Raw genomic sequence first — 18380 nt, forward strand, 5'->3', positions numbered from 1 at the left:
TTTTGACTGTTGTGCTACCCTAAAAGGAAAGGAAATGTGCGTATGCATGTGTGTTTTAAAGAAGGGGATAAAAGAATTGGAATATACAATAATCTGTCATTGCTGACTGTTCCCCCCTCCCTTGGTACTGTATATAGCTCTATGAAGCCTTTACTTTTCTGAAAAGTCTTGGAGCTGTAATCATGGTCCATGCTGAAAATGGAGATTTGATAGCTCAGGTGAGAAAAACTTTTCTTCTACATTTATTCTTTGAGCTGTCTGATACCCTTGATAGGTAGATTCATTGGGCACAGATGTTTGCCATCTTATCCACCCATCTGATTTGGTTGTAGATTAGTACTGCAGTGTGGCAGTAGCAATGGTTATCAACAGTGGCGTAGCGTGGGTTGTCAGCACCCGGGGCAAGGCAAGTAATTTGCGCCCCCTAACCCGTGGATTTGCGCCCCCTAACCCTAACCCCCAGATGTTGTGCCCGGTGCGGCCGGCCCCCCCTGCACCCCCCATGCTACGCCACTGGTCATCAAGCCCTCACAAAATGTAATGAGTGCTGAATGTCATGGTTGTGACAGGGAGTGATTGAAAATGAGCCCTACTTGGCATTATGAAAAATTAAAATAAGATGTGAAGTAATTTATTGGTTCTCGTTAATCTTGAACATAGAAAAATCTACTGGTATCAATTGGATGTGCTTAATTGTGTGCTTCACCAGGACTTAATGGATACTAGCCTTTCTCTGGATTGGACCGCTTACACTGGGCTGTGTTTAAGCCATGCTGTGATTGCAGAAAGGTACCCAAAACATGTAGACATTATTATTTGGCCCAAAGTTCAGTACTGGATGCCGATGATGATGATGCTAGTATCAAAAAGAGGTTCTTTATTGCATAGCTGTCCCAGAAAGACCTATGTGACAAATTGGTACCAATTCAAGTGCCACCTGGCCTTAGATGTCCATGCTTAGAACCAGGTAGTTCTTAAGAGATTAAACAGTCAAGAAGGGAGGCCTTGGAACAAGTGGACATTTTCAAAATTCTGTCAGGCAGTTAGCATATAGAATCTATAATAATTATCAGTGCATTTTAGTTGTGGTGGAAGAAGCGAATGGGCCTCTCAGTTTGCCAGAAATTTAATTTATTTCATTTTAATTTTGAGTTTTTGTGGTGCTATTCATGGCCAGAAACAGTTCCAGCTAAAAGCAAACAACAACATGCTGCCCAAATGACTGGGTTGCCCCAGCCACTATGGGCAGCTTCCAACAAAATATAAAAAACACAATAAAATATTAAACATTAAAAACTTCCCTTTTGACATCTGATGGGAGGCTATTCCACAGGGTGGGGACAACTACTGAGAAGGCCTTCTTCCTGGTTCCTTGTAACTTTGCTTCTCACAGTGAGGGAACCACTAGAAGGCCCTCAGAGCTGGACCTCAGTGTCCAGGCAGAACGATGCAGGTGGTGATGCTCCTTCAGATATACAGGGCTGAGGCCATTTAGGGCGTGTAAGGTCAGTACCAACACTTTGAGTTGTGCTCAGAAATGCTCTGGGAGCCAACATAGATTCTTTAAGACAGGTGTTATATGGTCCCAGTGGCCCTCCAAGTCACCAGTCTAGCTGCCACATTCCGGATTAGCTGTTGTTTCTGAGTCACCTTCAAAGGTAGTCCCACATAGCACACATTGCAGTAGTCCCAAGCAGGAAATAACTGGTGCATGCCCCACTCTGTGAGACAGTATGCAGGCAGGAAGGGTCTCAGCCACCATACCAGATGAAGTTGGTAGACAGCCACCCTGGACACAGAATTAAACTGTGCTTCCATGAACAGCTGTGAGTCCGAAATGACCCCAAGGCTGCACACCTGGTCCTTTAGGGGCACAGTTACCTCATTCAAGACCAGGAAGTCCTTCACACCTGACTGCCCCCCCGTCCCCCAGAAGCAGTACCTCTGTCTTGTCAGGATTCAACCTGAATCCATTGATTGCTGTCCATCCTCCAGCCACCTCCAGACATATAGGACCAGGTTCACCACATTCACTGTTTCTGATTTAAATGAGAGGTAGAGCTGGTGTCATCTGCCTATTGGTGAACACCCAGCCCAAACCACCTGATGACCTTTCCCAGTAGTTTCATATGGATGTTAAAAAGCATGAGAGAGAGGGTGGAGTCATGAGGTACCCCACAAGTGAGTGTTGAGGGGTCTGAGCACTCATCTCCCCAGGTACCCCACAAGTGAGTGTTGAGGGGTCTGAGCACTCATCTCCCCACACAACTTCCTGGACACGACCCAGAAAGGAGTGGAACCATTGTGTAACAGTGCCCCACACTCCCAACCTTCCTAGATGGTCCGGAAGGATACCATGGTTGATGGTATCAAAAGCTGCTGAGAGATCCAGCAGAACCAGGAAACAGCTTTCACCTCTGTCCCTAACCTTCCAGAGATCATTGACCAGTCAACCAGGGTGTCCCGTGGTGGAGCCTGAATCCCGATTGGAAGGGGTCCAGATGGGCCACATCCTCCAGACATGCCTGTAGTTTAAAACAATTTAAAAATAAAACAGGCACCTAGCATAACACATAGTTAAAACAGCAGCAGTTAAAATTATAAATCAGGAACATTATGCAGTAAAAGCAGATTGGAATATCCGAAATCTGTAAACTACGCAGAATACATAGTTGATTGGATGGTATTTAAATGCTAACAATAAATATCGTTCCTTAACCAACAGACGTGACTGAATACAGTGTATATGAGAGACTTTTGATACATATCAATTGATATTTGTAACCTGTTGGCCATCATCTTTTGTCTATTACCTCCTCAGGAACAAAAGCGTATGTTGGAGATGGGCATCACTGGACCAGAGGGCCACGCCTTGAGCAGGCCGGAGGAGGTGAGAGCTGTGTTCAAGTTCAGTCTAAGGGCTGCAGGAGCTATGTGTTAAAGTGTCTACATTTTTTTTCTACTGGAACTAACCAAACCAAGAGAAATCCATAAGCACTTCACATCACTTTGTGATTCTGTGATAATAATACCTCAATACAGAACACCTTAATAACAAAATTTTAAGCTGTGGCCTTGAAGCTGATCACCTGCAAATGCTCCATTGACTTCTATGAGAATATTAAAGAAGAAAGGGGTCGCTCTGGTGATGAACACTTCAGTATAGCAGTTGCTTGCAATGTGGCAAGCTGATTACATTCAGTTTTTAATGTTTTTGAAGTCGTAGGAGTTTTTCTCCGGTACCACCTTGAGCCATTCATGCCATTTAGATCAGGGGTGAGAATTTTTTTTTCTCCTGTAAGCAGTATTCTGAAATTTGTGTATAGCTTCAAATTAATTCTGCTTGGAGAAAAAGCAAAGTGTGAAGTAGCAGGAAGGGTTATATGTTTGTAAGTCAGTTAAAAGAGGAAGGGGTTGAGGGATGAGGAACTGTTCATAAAGCAGAAGAGGAAAGTGGCTGGAATCTGGGAAATACCTGTGTGAAAATTTTGCAAGGTAATGAGGAGGTTACTTTGACTGAATTTCTTTCCTTATTTCAGCTTGAAGCAGAAGCTGTTTTCCGAGCCATCACCATAGCTAGTCGGATCAACTGTCCGTTGTATATCACCAAGGTCATGAGCAAGAGTGCAGCAGACATCATTTCACTGGCTAGAAAGAAAGGTACAGAATGCAGCCTTTCAAATTGTTATGAGGGGGAAAACTGCTCCTTTTCCCTTATGGGGTATCCAAGAGCCCATAGAAAGTCCTTTTGTAGGTTCTCTACCGGTAGGAGAAAATACAGTGGTGCCTCGCAAGACGAAATTAATCCGTTCCGTGAGGCTCTTCGTATAGCGGTTTTTTCGTCTTGCGAAGCAAGCCCATTGACAGCTTCGCGGATTAGCGCTATTAGCGGTTTAGCGGCTTTTAGCGATCAGCTGTTAAGCGGCTTATCAGCGGATCAGCTGATAAGCAGCTTAGCGGCTTAGGAAAAGGGGGGAAGGGGGGAAAACCCGCAGGAACTCGCAAGACATATTCGTCTTGCGAAGCAAGCCCATAGGGAAATTTGTTTTGCGAAGCGCCTCCAAAATGGAAAACCCTTTCGTCTAGCGGGTTTTCCGTCTTGCGAGGCGTTCGTCTTGCGGGGCACCACTATAACAGAGACCAATGAGAGAATATTGAGAAGCAAAGCAGCTAGTAAGCCTGATCTTTATTAAAGCTGTTGCAACAGGGTGCTCCCAACACACAAACGAGGGGGGGGACCCCGAGCCATGCGCGCAAGCCATTATATAGACTTTTTAAATTGCCCGCCCTAGAGTCCAAGACCACCCCCAGAAACATCATACATACATCACAGAAGGGTTGTGGCCCAAGACTACCCCCTTAATACATCAGAAAAGGGGAGGAAATCTGGGTGTGTTGTTTCTTCCTGTCTGCCAGGTTACCTGATTGGATTACCTGGGCATCCTGGCCACTCATTTGTTATGATAACTACTCAATTCCTGAATCCAGGTCACAGGTTCACACCCTATTCATATTCTAGATGTGCCCTTAAGACAGGATTTGTGAAAGAGACAATGGGGAGATTTCCCATTTCTTTCGACCTTGCAGAGTAATATTTGAGGTCATTTTGGGAAAGAAAATGGTTTCAGGACTTTTCTGTGGGTTTCAGACATGTGGTTTACATATTTGTATGTGTTTCCTTGGTACATTTATGAACATCTATTTATGTACATTTATGAACGCGGGTGGCGCTGTGGTCTGATCAGAAGGCGGTTCGAATCCCCGCGACGGGGTGAGCTCCCCTTGCTCGGTCCCTGCTCCTGCCAACCTAGCAGTTCGAAAGCACATCAAAGTGCAAGTAGATAAACAGGTACCGCTCCAGCGGGAAGGTAAACGGCGTTTCCGTGCGCTGTTTTGCCAGAAGCGGCTTAGTCATGCTGGCCACATGACCTGTACGCCGGCTCCCTCGGCCAGTAAAGTGAGATGAGCGCTGCAACCCCAGAGTCGTCCACGACTGGACCTAACAGTCAGGGGTCCCTTAACCTTTATTTATTATATATATATATAAGACCTTAAAGTTCTTATAACAATATCATGTATCTGAAATGTTGGACTTCTAGACAAGGGTCCTTGTCTGGGGGACTCTGGGCTCTTGGGGCAAAGGCGAGGCTATAGGATCAGGCTATTTGGACTTGCTTCAGTAGTAATTCCGTGAATGAGCACACTGGAGAGAGGACGTTTCTCATCCCAATACAAACTGAAGTACCTTTATATAATGTCGCTTTTTTTCAAGGTGCAAGAAAGAACAAATTACTCCGTTTTGAACTCCCAAGCCACAGCACAAAGGTCTTGCCCACATCTGCATATCCATGGCTTGCTTTCTCACCACTGGACATCTTGTGGCTCAATGTATGAAGTTACTCAATTGAGTGAAAAGCCTTGTATATGTGGGGAGACTATGCAAACATTCTGTCCGTGGTGCTGGATGAGCTCTGCCTCATTTATCCTTGCAAATTGCTACTTGATACTGCAGTGAGTCATCAAGTGATGAATACCTCTGTGCAAACCAGCAGGAATCACTAAGGGAGTAAAATGGTAATGACAGAGAAGCTAAAGAGAAGGACTTGAACTTTTTTGAATGTTCTGAGCTGGTTCTGTGCAGCTTCACATCCCCTTTTCCAGTGCTCCTTTCTTTTCGGCTCTTTTGGACCACCCCTCTTCTGCGCATTGGTTCTCCTTCTGAACTGGTTCATGGCTTTCTGCATTAAATCAATCCATAGCTCATAGACCTCACCTCTTGGCTGTGCACATGAGAACCGTTTGGCGCACAGTCTGGCCATAGTGACTGGTCCCCAGGGAACTGGGTGAGATGGAGAAAGGGGCCACCAAAATCCCAGTATGGGGTTCTTCCCCAAATTTCCTCTTTGGCTGTGCTGCTTTACCTTTTTTAAGCAAGCCAACTAGCTCTTGACCAGTCTACTAAGTCTACTATCAGATTCTTGCTGTAAATTCAGTTTATTCAGATATGCATTTACTTGTGGGTTTTGTTGCATTACTGAAAGTCAAACAGCTGAAAGCATGTCAGTCTGAGCAAGATGATTGAAATGCTGGCTGCACTCAGCGGCGTAGCGTGGGTTGTCAGCACCCGGCCTAAGGCAAGTAATTTGCGCCCCCTAACCCGGGGCAAGGCAAATAATTTGCGCCCCCTAACCCGGGGCAAGGCAAGTAATTTGCGTCCCCTAACCCGGGGCAAGGCGAGTAATTTGCGCCCCCTAACCTGCCGCCGGTATTTACGGTAAGGTAGCCACGGCGGCGGCAGGTCCGTGTCAGGTGATCTGAGGCGAGTTGCCGCTGGCGCTGCCGCCCAAACGACGCCGCTTGCCTGGAGGAGGAGGGCAGAGAGGCGAGGAAAATGCAACATGGCCCAGCAGCTGCAGCAGCGGCGATGGCGGGGCTGTGAGGAGGGGCTGCCTGGCGCGCCCTCTGTGGCCCTGACGCGCGGGGACCGCGGCGAGCGCTGAGAGCCGCTGCCTGCCGGACGCCTTCAGCCCGGACGCGTGCACAGCTCGTCGGTTCCGCGAGACATGGGGCTCTGCTACAGCCTGCGCCCGAGGCTCTTTGGCGACTCCAGAGGCGGCGAGCACGCCCACCCCAGATGTTGCGCCCGGTGCGGCTGGCCCCCCCTGCACCCCCCACGCTACGCCACTGGCTGCACTTGCATATCTCTACTGAAAGTCTGCAGGACTGAGAGCTTGGGAAAGTGAAGGGGCCCATGAACTACTTTGATAATCCCTCAGAATAGATAGACTAGCTCCCTGGTGAGGAAATATTTTCTTCTGTTTAAACATGTCTCTCTGGAGCTCTTTATATATCTATAATTTTCCATTACAGATTTTCAAATTCAAATCAATATAACCGTAATCATTTACTTTCCTTCCCCTCCTCCATGGTTTGTTTTAGTTATCCATTACTAGTGCATATTACATATATTTTATTTTATCTCCTTTCTCATTATATCTTCACTTAATTTAAACTGCTGAATTTACTCTAACCCTGCTAACGTTTTAACTTGTTTACAATAATTATTCAAATCTTCTACAAACATTTTCCAATCTTCCTTAAAGTCTCCTTCTTCCTGTTCTCTTATTCTGTTAGTTATTTTTGCTAATTCTGCATACTCCATCAGTGTCACCTGCTATTCCTCCTTCGTTGGTGCTTTTCTCTTCTTCCATTTCTGAGTATATATCATTCGGGCTGCCATGGCTGTGTCTGCCGTAGTCGAAACAAAATAACAAAATTCTTTCCAGTAGCACCTCAGAGACCAATTAAGTTAGTTATTGGTATGAGCTTTTGTGTGCATGCAAGGTATCTGAAGAAGTGTGCATGCACACAAAAGCTCATACCAATAACAAACTTAGTTGGTCTCTAAGGTGCTACTGGAAGGAATTTTTTAATTTTTAATTTGTTTCATACATGAAGTGTTACCCTCAGCTGACATTTGATGAAGCGGACAATGATTGTTAGTTGATTCATTTACGATAACATTAGTTTAATTTGACTAGTCTTTACATTGTCTCCAATGTTAGTTAACAAATGGTAGGGGAATGTGGCTTTTAGGTTGCTGTTAGGATGTAGGCAGTTCCTTAGACCGGAAAACCTAACTTCTGTCATCTATGCTCTGGTGATCTCTAGGTAAGATTGCTGTAACACGTTATACATAGGGCTACCTGAGGATAGTTTGGAAACTTCAGCTGGTTCAGAATTTGGTGTCCAGGTTGCTCACCAGGGCATGAAAGTTTAAGCATATTACACCGATTCTGGCCTGAATGCACTGGCTGCCGATTAGTTTCTGGGCTCAAGTCAAAGTGCTGGTTTTGACCCATAAAATCTTAAATGGTTCACAACTGCAATGCCTCAAGGACTGTCTCTTCCCATATGAACCAGTTCAGACCCTGCGATCATCATCTAAGATCCTCATTTGTGTGCCTCCTCCACAAGAGTTCTGAAGAGTGGCAACATGAGAACATGCCTTCTCTGTGGTGGCTCCCTGTTTGGGGAATGCTATCCCCAGGGAGCCTTGCCTGGTGCCCTCCTTCCATATCTTTAGGTATCGGGCAAAAACTTTTCTCTTTAATCAGGCCTTTGGTTGATTAACATACTATGTCCTTTTAAATGTGTTTGTGGGAGGTGGGGTGATTAGTTTGCTTTTGTCTATTTTGTATTTTGTGTTCTCATTTTGTACTTTTGTTTTGAACCACCCTGTGATCTTCGGATGAAGGGTGGTATATAAATTTAAAAAATAAATTAAAAGGATGGTATAATCAGTTGTGTGTTTCCATTCCCCAAGGTGCTCTTGTTTTCGGGGAACCAATCACTGCCAGCCTGGGGACAGACGGGACACATTACTGGAGCAAAAACTGGGCCAAGGCTGCAGCATTTGTGACCTCACCACCTCTGAGTCTGGATCCTACAACACCTGATCATTTGACCTCACTTTTAGCATGGTATTAAATTGCAACTGCTTGTAAACCACCAATTCAGCCAAGGGAGCCCTTGAGCCTCTTGGGTGTGAGCTAAAGTGCAGAAGTAATATGTAATAATAGACAAGTATTTTGATGTGGTTTGATTATTGTCAAATTTGTTCTTGTTTGTAAGGGAATAGCAAATACTGTTTCTAGCTCAGAGTGAAATTAGACATTATGCAGGAGACATGTGACACCCCCACCACAGGGGGAGGAGTCCGCCTAGCCCTTTCTCTGTTCAGAATTACCCCACTTCCGCTTTGACAAGAAAATTGGTTCGGAAAGGATGGTTTAAAGTGATAGGAAGGAAAAGGATTAAATAGCCTCATCCCCAGCCACTCAAACTGGCAGTCTTCTGTGACTGCTTTTCAGTACAAATCAATCAATCAGTCCGTCATCAGACGGTTCACAGGCCTCCCATGGAACATCTAACTAGGTCCTTAGTGGGGTGATTGTATAGAGTGACCTTTAAAAAAAATAATCTGAAAACAAAATTGCTGTTCAGTTTCACTTTGGTTTGCCTTGCTGATGCTGTTACAGAGACCTGAAAAACACTAGGAAAGATACCCAAAGAATACTTTGGAGAATAGTATTGATGTGAATGTGGAAGCAGAGACTGGAGAGGTTAACAGAATTGAAAAGCAGTAGTTAACCATAGAATATACATTCCTGAATGAATGTGCGGCACCAGTAGCTAGAAACACAAATGGTAAACAACCCACATCCTTGCCTCCAGCCTTTAAAAATATTTATGTCTCCCCTCTATGTTCCTTCAGTGGTGACCTGCAAGTGACTGGAAGTGCCCACTGTACCTATAGCACAGCCCAGAAAGCAGTTGGAAAGGACAACTTCACTCTGATTCCAGAAGGAGTAAATGGAATTGAAGAAAGAATGACCGTGGTCTGGGATAAGTGTGTGGTAAGCAAAGGCAACCGCTGCTTCACACCAGATCCTGCCCTGTACTGCTCAGAGATTTCCAAATCTAACTAGAGGGGGCCAACACCCAGTACCTTTTATTTGCACTCACACACTGCGGCCTCAGGGCACACAACTCGGCCAGCCTGGGCTGCTGTAATGCTGGAACTGCATTTAAAGGCGACCAGGAAACTTTGTTTTTGTACAAAGTGTGGCTGCCAAAATGTTTCTGGGAGACAGAAGCTTTGCGGCACCTCACATCAGTGGCACTAGTTACCAGTCTGCTTCTGGACTCAGTTAAAATGCTGATATTATTATTTCTTCTACTCCCAATTCAGTTCTGTCAGTGCTGTCACTTGCATCGCCAAAGCAGCTACACACACACAGTATCAGCAGGCTTGGGATAAGCCCAAGGTTTGCAAAGGTATAGGGGGGCGTCACTGGATTTAGGGCAGCACAACCAGTTTCCCCACAATGGGCCAAGGGGGTGCCTTCTCAAAGCCCAGTAAACATTTGGCTGGCTTTGGGAATGGGGCATAAGGGCTCTGGCAGGGTCCTAGAGCCCTCCCACCTCCTTTCCAAAGCTGGGAAAGCACTTGCTAGGCCCTGACTGGAGCCACCACAAAAGGCCTTGTGGGCCACATATTGGACCACCCTGATCTGAGCGATTGTGGTGGAGCATAGGGACTCAGGCAGTCCCAAAAGCACCTGGACCCCAGTTGTTGAAGTCATCTGTGGGTCCTTTGCACCAAGTTCATGCATGTGGTGAGACCTGCCCGAAACAAGGTGCTGGGGACAGTGTCAAGTTCTCAGTGGTTTTCTCCCCTTGCCTCTGCAGCTTGCTTAGCCTATTCTCTTACTCACTGAGGTACATTGTTCTCTTTTTTCCTTTGAAACCAAGCCTATCTCATTGCCCCTATTCCCAAGTACTATTTGTATGCCCCATGAATATTGTGGCAGCTTCTGGAAGCTGAATACTCACATAGTCCCGAGATCTTAAGTGATGCTTCCTCCATCTCCTCCCAGCAATCTCTCTTGTATCCATCAGCACCATCATCTCGCCCCTCCCCCATGCTTCATCTCTGCTTAAAAGGGATGCTTGTGGCGCTGTGGTCTAAACCACTGAGCCTTGGGCTTGCCAGTCGGAAGGTCAGCAGTTCAAATCCCTGCGACGGGGTGAACTCCTGTTGCTCTGTCCCAGCTTCTGCCCACCTAGCAGTTTGAAAGCATGCCAGTGCAAGTAGATAAATAGGTACCGCTCTGGCAGGAAGGTAAACGGCATTTCTTGTGTGCTCTGGCTTCTGTCACGGTGTCCCGTTGTGCGAGAAGTGGTTTAGTCCTGCTGGCCACATGGCCTGGAAAGCTGTCTGTGGACAAACACCGGCTCCCTCGGCCTGAAGTGAGATGAGCACCACACCCCATAGTCGCCTTTGACTGGATTTAACTGTCCAGGGGTCCTTTGCCTTTACCTTCCCTTAAAATCTCTACTTGCTCCACTCCTTGTTCTGGTGGCAGCCTCCTTCAGAGCCTAATATCTTCATTAACCTTCATTCAATTAATGAATTAACCATTCGTTCAGCCTTCATTAACCTGGTGTGGTCCGGTTGTATTGTGCTACAACTCACATCATCCTTGGTCACTGGCTAGGCTAGATGGAGTTTATGGCAGTTGTGCTCCTGCTTCTTGGGAGAAGGGCAATGACAGGCCTAGACAGCATCTTGAGAAGTAGAGGCATCACCTTGCCAACAAAGGTTCGTATAGTTAAAGCTATGGTTTTCCCAGTAGTGATGTATGGAAGTGAGAGCTGGACCATAAAGAAGGCTGATCGCCGAAGAATTGATGCTTTTGAATTATGGTGCTGGGGGAGACTCTTGAGAGTCCCATGGACTGCAAGAAGATCAAACCTCTCCATACTGAAGGAAATCAACCCTGAGTGCTCACTGGAAGGACAGATTGTGAAGCTGAGGCTCCAGTACTTTGGCCACCTCATGAGAAGAGAAGACTCCCTGGAGAAGACCCTGATGTTGGGAAAGATGGAGGGCACAAGGAGAAGGGGACGGCAGAGGACGAGATGGTTGGATAGTGTTTTCGAGGTTACCAGCATGAGTTTGAGCAAACTGCGGGAGGCAGTGGAGGACAGAGGTGCCTGGCGTTCTCTGGTCCATGGGGTCACGAAGAGTCGGACACGACTAAACGACTAAACAACAACAACAAGCAGGTTGGGGAAGGACAAATAGCCCAGTCAACCCACCAGGTTCATCATCCTTTATTCTAACAGGGCCAAACAGTCATTTTACCCACAACAGCCACTATAACTAAGCAAATCAACAGGCTTCTTCCACCTGCCATGCAATTTTTCTGGCATTTTGCCCCTCTTAATTCCAAGTCGCAACTGTTAGTTTCATTTGCCGTCTGCTGGTATATTAAGAATTATTTTTTAGACTCAATTACCTTTTAAAAATAAATAATAAATAAATAAAAACTAATTCCAGGAAGAGCCACTAAATCTAATACCTGTCTACTTCCGCATACATATTCCTGGTGGCTCTTAATCTGCTGCAGGAAAGAATACCGATCATTTAATGGCAGATCTTGTCCATTTGTTTCCAGTGACTTAGATGTTCTCTGAGTAAAATTTTGTTGACCACCGCCTCTCATCTCTGTTGTATGTACACATATACTACTATTCTTAAGATACGTTACTCATCAAAAATTTATCTTAGTCTTCAGGTAAAATGGATGAAAACCAGTTTGTTGCCATTACTAGTACCAATGCAGCCAAAATCTTTAACCTCTATCCGCGAAAGGGTAGAATCGCTGTGGGTTCGGATGCTGACATTGTGATCTGGGACCCAGAGAAGGCGAAGACCATCACAGCCAAAAGCCATAAGTCGGTAAGCTCTTCAAATTTTTTGAGAACTACTTAAAGCACTATTGCTGCAGGCTGTCAAAAAATACCCTCAACTACGGCAGCACAACATGTGCCCAGTTGCTCCTTACTGCATGTGTGCGTCACCCAATTGTGTCTAGAGAATGGATGCCAGTGCTGCTACCATCAAAGGTACACAGGCAGCAGGGCCGGCCCACCTGTGAGGTGGGGTGAAGCACTCACCTTGGATGGCAGAAGCCCCCAAGGCAGCACCCCACTGGCAGAAAAGCGCCACCAGCTTCTGTGCCAATTTCCGGTGAGACTTTGCCGAAACCTGCCATCATTGCTGCCACTTTGTGCCACCACACCGTGACGTTTTGATGGTTTTGACTCCCTGATTATTAAAGAAAATTAACTATCATGTTTAACACCTTCTACAATTTAATGTAGTATAAATCATTCATGCCTATCAGTAAATGAGAATTAACCGCATGTTCTGGTCTCCCCATTGCAGGCTGTTGAATATAATATATTTGAAGGCATGGAATGTCACGGTGCTCCCCTCATAGTCATTAGCCAAGGGAAGATTGTGTTTGAAGATGGAAATCTCCATGTAAGTAAAGGAATGGGCCGTTTCATTCCCCGGAAGCCCTTCCCTGAATACCTTTATCAACGCATCAAAATTAGGAATAAGGTAGGTTTGTATAGATATCCAAACTTCTTGTTGCTAATCATTTCTGTAACGTGTTATAATGTACAAATGCTTGAATGTATATATTTTTGTAGAACAATGGGTCATTTCATCTGGCTGTTTGAGCCCAACCAGGAATGGCTGCATTACAGGGAATTGGACTAGATGACCCCTGGGGTCTCTTCCATCTCTCCAGTTCTGTAATTCAGAGAGAGCAATGTGCCTGAGAAAATACACAGTGGCTGTATCATTCCTGAGATCCACTGCCCAGTTCCAGTCCATTTTGAGACATGAGTTTTGCCATTGTAAAGGTAAAGGGACCCCTGACCGTTAGGTCCAGTCATGACCGACTCTGGGGTTGCGGCGCTTATCTTGCTTTATTGGCTGAGGGAGCCAGCATACAGCTTCCGGGTCATGTGGCCAGCATGACTAAGCCTCTTCTGATGAACCAGAGCAGCGCACGGAAACACCGTTTACCTTCCAGCCAGAGTGGTACCTATTTATCTACTTGCACTTTGATGTGCTTTCAAACTGCTAGGCTGGCAGGAGCTGGGACCGAGCAATGGGAGCTCACCCCGTCGCAGGGATTCGAACCGCCGACCTTCTGATCGGCAAGCCCTAGGCTCTGTGGTTTAACCCACAGCGCCACCCACGTCCCATTGTACATGTGAATAAAAGTTAAATAAAAAAATGAGAATGCTGGCTGATGCTTTGTCATTTTACAGGGATGGGGGACGTATTGAAAATGATCCATTGATCATTTGTGGGCCCTCGGGGAATTTCAGGTTGGCATACCCAGTGACTGGCATTATCAATCAATCTTTATTACGGTCCAGAGACCCAACAAATCGTTACAAAGCAATTCACAATTCATACAGCCTACCTCCAGGTTAAACGAGCATTTTGTTCAGACTTAAAGATAGGGATCATTGTTTCTTGCAAACACCGATAAAAACTTTACCACTGCTAGCATTTGTCCGGTCTTCCAATAGGAACCTGACATAGTGAGCCTCTGATTTTCCTGGGAAAGGTACCAGCAAGGGTAATATCAGTTCAGCCCTGGCTTGCTCATATTTCACACAGTGCAGCAAAATATGTTGTATAGAATTGATGTCTTGAGCACACGAGCAAAGTCTGCCCTGGTAGGGAACTCCTCTCAACCTGCCATCCAACACTGCAGAAGGAAAGACATTTAGTCTGGCTTTGGTGAATAACCTTTGATAATTTGGTACTGTCAGGTTTTTAATATAAGGTGTTAACTTAAAGACATGCCCATATTGTACTCCTACTGCCAGCGGACTACAGACTGTGTGCGATCGAGCTCGCAAGTCACTGTGTGTATTATCCCATAATCTTTGCTTTAACGTCTTTAGGGCACCTTCATAAACCAGGTAATAAAGTTTGGGGGGGTGACAGACCAATAGAGGTGGCTTTTCTAACCATGGTTTTCTGCCATTTGCTGACAAACTCCTCATTGGTTAGGTGTTGGTACAAACCCTTCCCTAGATCAAACACTGAAATCCTGAGCCAATGTTTTAGGGCAGCCCACCATGCTTTAGTTGAAATTGGGCATTCACCAGCTTCTGACAGAAGTATGGAGTTGGGGACGCAGTTGGGTACCTGCAGCAGAGATCGTAGAAATTTTGCCTGAAAGCCATCCCATTATGCCAGACATTTGCAGCGTACAGGAGTTGGGAAACGGATTTTGCGTTGAAGACCCTTAAGGCTGCTGGAACATATTTGCCGCCCTTGGTGAAAAAGAATCTGAGTATGGCTAGCTTTGTGATCTCCGCCTTTTGAAGGGAGGTTTGCCAGTGGTGCTTCCAAGATCCTGTATGATGGAATGTGAGCCCTAGATAACTGAAGTATTTAATCTGTTCAAGGTTATTGCCATTCAGCACCCATTTAGATCGGGAGAAGCTTCTTTCGAATACTAAAATTTTAGATTTTTCATAATTAATGGATACACCATTTCCAGAACAGTAATCAGAAAACTTCCTCAGCAGATATTTAAAACCTGGTCTGGAACATGAGATGATGGCCGCGTCATCAGCATATAAAAACAAGGGGGTCCTTCTCATTCCTATTTTTGGGAGGTGTCCATCTGGGTTCATTAAGCTCTCTTCTAAGTCATTTAAGAATAGGCAAAACAGTGGGGGGGGGGCCCAAAATGCATCCCTGTCTCACCCCCCTAGTCATCTCGATACTGTTCGATAACTGTCCTTGCCGACTGCATCGGACCTGCAGTTTGGTTCCATTGTACGGGGCTTTTATGAGAAAGAGAAGTCATTTGTCCTGCAAAATCAGATTTAATTTGGACCATAGCTGGGATCTGGGGATGGAATCGAACACTGATTTAACATCCAAGAAGGCCATGAAGAGTTTACCCTGTAGAGGCCTGCTGTACTTCTCGGCTAGGAAGGACAGCATTAGACAGTGGTCTGATGTTGAATGGTTCTCACGAAAGGCTGCCTTCAGATAGTATATTATGTTCATTTAGAGAAATTGTCAGTTTGCTACTGAGGAATCGGGCATACAGCTTCCCAATTATTGAAAGCAGGCTAATTGGCCTATAATTGGAGGGTAAGTTTGGGTAGCCTCTCTTAAAGATTGGAACTACTATAGCATGTTTCCAGCTATATGATACTTTGCCTGAGTTATTTATTACCGTAAAAAGTTCTGCCAGAAGCAGAGCCCACCAGTGCTGGTTTGATGTAATCAATTCCACTGGGATAAAGTCTTTCCCGGGAGCCTTTCTGCTCTTCAGATTCCCAATTAATGTATAGACTTCCTCCACAGTAACTGGCCTCCAATGAGGGAGCAGTGGCATTCTTGTCCGTGCCCACTTTGTCTTCCATTCTTAGTAGAAGATGGAAGAAGCTTCTTTCTGTGACCAATCACAGTGCCAGTAGGGGTTTCACCACTTTGTGGTCCTTTTTGAGATGTGGCTTTTTGAGATGTGGCAGCCATTTTGTGCCAAGCCATGCTCCCATGCCAGCCATTTTGTGACTAGCGCCCACTGCACCTTTTCAAAATGCCAAAGGGGCCTTCTGGCCCAATTAGGCTGGCAACCCTTTCTTAGATTGCATGGCACTTCACTTTTAGGTGCTTAGAAAATACTAAATCTTGCAATGTACAAATCTCCCCACTTTGGGAACAGAAAATGGAAATGATGATGGAGGAAGTGGGACTCAGAACCTTGCTCTGTTGCATACATTTTTGCACTGATCTTATGCTTGAGACGGGTGGGTCAAATGCCAGGCCACTGAAATGTAATTACATTTCTGTTTGTGATATGCAGGTAACAGAATTGCAAGGTGTCTCCAGAGGAATGTATGATGGGCCAGTCTATGAAGTTCCAGCAACACCAAAATATGCAACTCCTGCACCTTCCACTAAATCGTCTCCTGCCAAAAACCAGCCTCCACCAATCAGGAACCTCCATCAATCTAACTTTAGCTTATCAGGTGTGACAAACTATCAGTATCAGCAACCTTTTTTTTGAAAACAGGCTCCACTGCAGAGAATTGCTTAGTACAAATCCATCCATCAGTAATTTAGTAAGGACCAGCATTGATGACTTACTGACAGAAGGAGGAGGTTTTCAGTGTAAGGGGAAGCCCAGAGGGAACCATGGCCTTGTGATGTGCTGTACATGCCCCTCTGCCTTTTCAGTGCTACACCTGCATGCTCAGGTCTGGATAAAGGATGCCCACTCCCAGAAGTCTTGTGCGCAGGTGTAGCTCAAAGACAACTGCACAGAGGAATCCACATTGGTTTTCTGTAGATGGACCTGTGTTTCTACTAGTGCAGTAGGCAAATACCCATTAGCCTTGATGAAAAGTCATAGCAGACTTAGGATTCAGTGTCTGATGAAAGTTTGAGCACCGTCGCTTCTGAGTGCCATATCCTAAACATGATGTCGCAGGGGTGTACTTTGTATTTGTGTGGGTCAGGCCTCATTTTCAGTATAAAAGGGCAAGATGTTTAGCTCATATTAAGCATTTGCAATTACCTGTGTCATTGATTTCTGAGTAAGTGAAAGGCTGGAGAAGCTATTAACTCTCACCTTGTTTCTGGATTGCTGTTGCGCAGGTGCTCAGGTAGATGATAACAACCCACGTCGCACTGGGCATCGCATTGTTGCACCTCCTGGTGGTCGCTCCAATATTACTAGTCTTGGATGAACTCAGATGGAAACCGAAACCAAGAATAAAGGCTCATAGGAACAATTATTATTTCCTTTCTATGTCTGTGTTGTTGATCCCACACTTTTATTCGGTACTTGTGTGTGTGTGTGTGTGTGTGTGTGTGTGTGTGTGTGTGTGAATCTCTCCTCCTCCCCAAGAAAAGTGAATAGAAAGAAGTCATCGTTGTGTAGCGTGTTTGCTTGGAATAAATTGCCTCACAATTGTGCTTTCATACCTTTGCCACCTTTTAAAGCATGGTGCTTCCATTTCTCCATTAGTGATGGATGCTTTTAGCTTTGTCTCGTAATGACCTGATAGTTCGTTTGCACCCACCACCCGTTAGCCGTGCTAGAGTAGTTGATGCATGTTACTAAGTTATTGATGCAAGCTGCAGTTTGTGAGTGAGTCCACTTTAGAAAGAACACTTTGCCAATAATTACCACGATGCCAAGGTAAGAAGAAAGACTGGTCATTTTTAAAATATGCAGAATAGGACAGGAGTCTTTCTTTTAATGTTATTTTTTAATTTATTAAATCCCAAGAAACCTCAATAGAGGAGGGCCTAGTGGCTCTGACCCACTTAGTACATTCCAAGTCTGTGTCTTTGCTTTTAGAAAGAGCCATAATTCACACATAGTGACGCTGTTGCCATTTTGTTCAGGGGATTTCTACAACTGGCCAGTAGCGCTCACCTTTTGCATGAAATATTTGGTACTTCTAAAGAATTCAATTTGCTGTTGGATTTTTAATGTTTTTGTACAAAGTTTTTTCTCCTTTTTAAATCACATTCATTTTTACTTCTTATAATGTATCAGATCTACTAGTTGTGGTTCATTTTTTTTTTGAATTGAAGGCTTGTGAAATAAAAGAAGATGAAATGAAATGCTTTGCCTCTTTTTGTTTCCAGTTCGTAAACAAGCTTCTCATTCAGGGGGTGAGCAGAGGGCAGGTTGGGAGCCACAGTGTGGGGAGATGGGTGGGAAGGAAGAAGCACTTTAGCCAATACCAAAAGGTGAAAAGAATACACTTAAGATTCACCTAGTTCCTCATTGCAGAGGCTAGCCACCATCTTCAGAGATCCCTTAATGTACATCTGTGAAGACCCCCTGCCCGGTGTAGTCACAAAAACACTCATTCGCTGCAGAACTGAGGAAAACGGGAAGTGGCAGAGGATGGTCACAGGCACTGGGTCTCCTGAGGTGGACACAGCACGG

General features: G+C 45.2%; 1 protein-coding gene across 2 annotated transcripts in view; it reads left to right on the forward strand.

Moving 5' to 3' along the window:
* The window catches only part of CRMP1 (collapsin response mediator protein 1), a 39833-nt gene extending 21784 nt beyond the window's left edge, over window positions 1-18049 (forward strand). For both annotated transcript variants that reach the window (XM_083698271.1, XM_083698272.1), the window contains exons 6-14: window positions 138-218; window positions 2822-2890; window positions 3540-3660; window positions 8327-8483; window positions 9278-9419; window positions 12140-12310; window positions 12800-12979; window positions 16278-16443; window positions 17072-18049. In XM_083698271.1, coding sequence (XP_083554397.1) covers window positions 138-218; window positions 2822-2890; window positions 3540-3660; window positions 8327-8483; window positions 9278-9419; window positions 12140-12310; window positions 12800-12979; window positions 16278-16443; window positions 17072-17163 — 1179 coding nt within the window. In that variant the 3' untranslated portion in view covers window positions 17164-18049. The remainder of the gene's footprint in view (window positions 1-137; window positions 219-2821; window positions 2891-3539; window positions 3661-8326; window positions 8484-9277; window positions 9420-12139; window positions 12311-12799; window positions 12980-16277; window positions 16444-17071) is intronic.
* Window positions 18050-18380: the final 331 nt, after the last annotated feature.

This window comes from Podarcis gaigeae, assembly GCF_964106915.1.
Source record: "Podarcis gaigeae genome assembly, chromosome: 9".
Classification (NCBI taxonomy): domain Eukaryota; kingdom Metazoa; phylum Chordata; class Lepidosauria; order Squamata; family Lacertidae; genus Podarcis; species Podarcis gaigeae.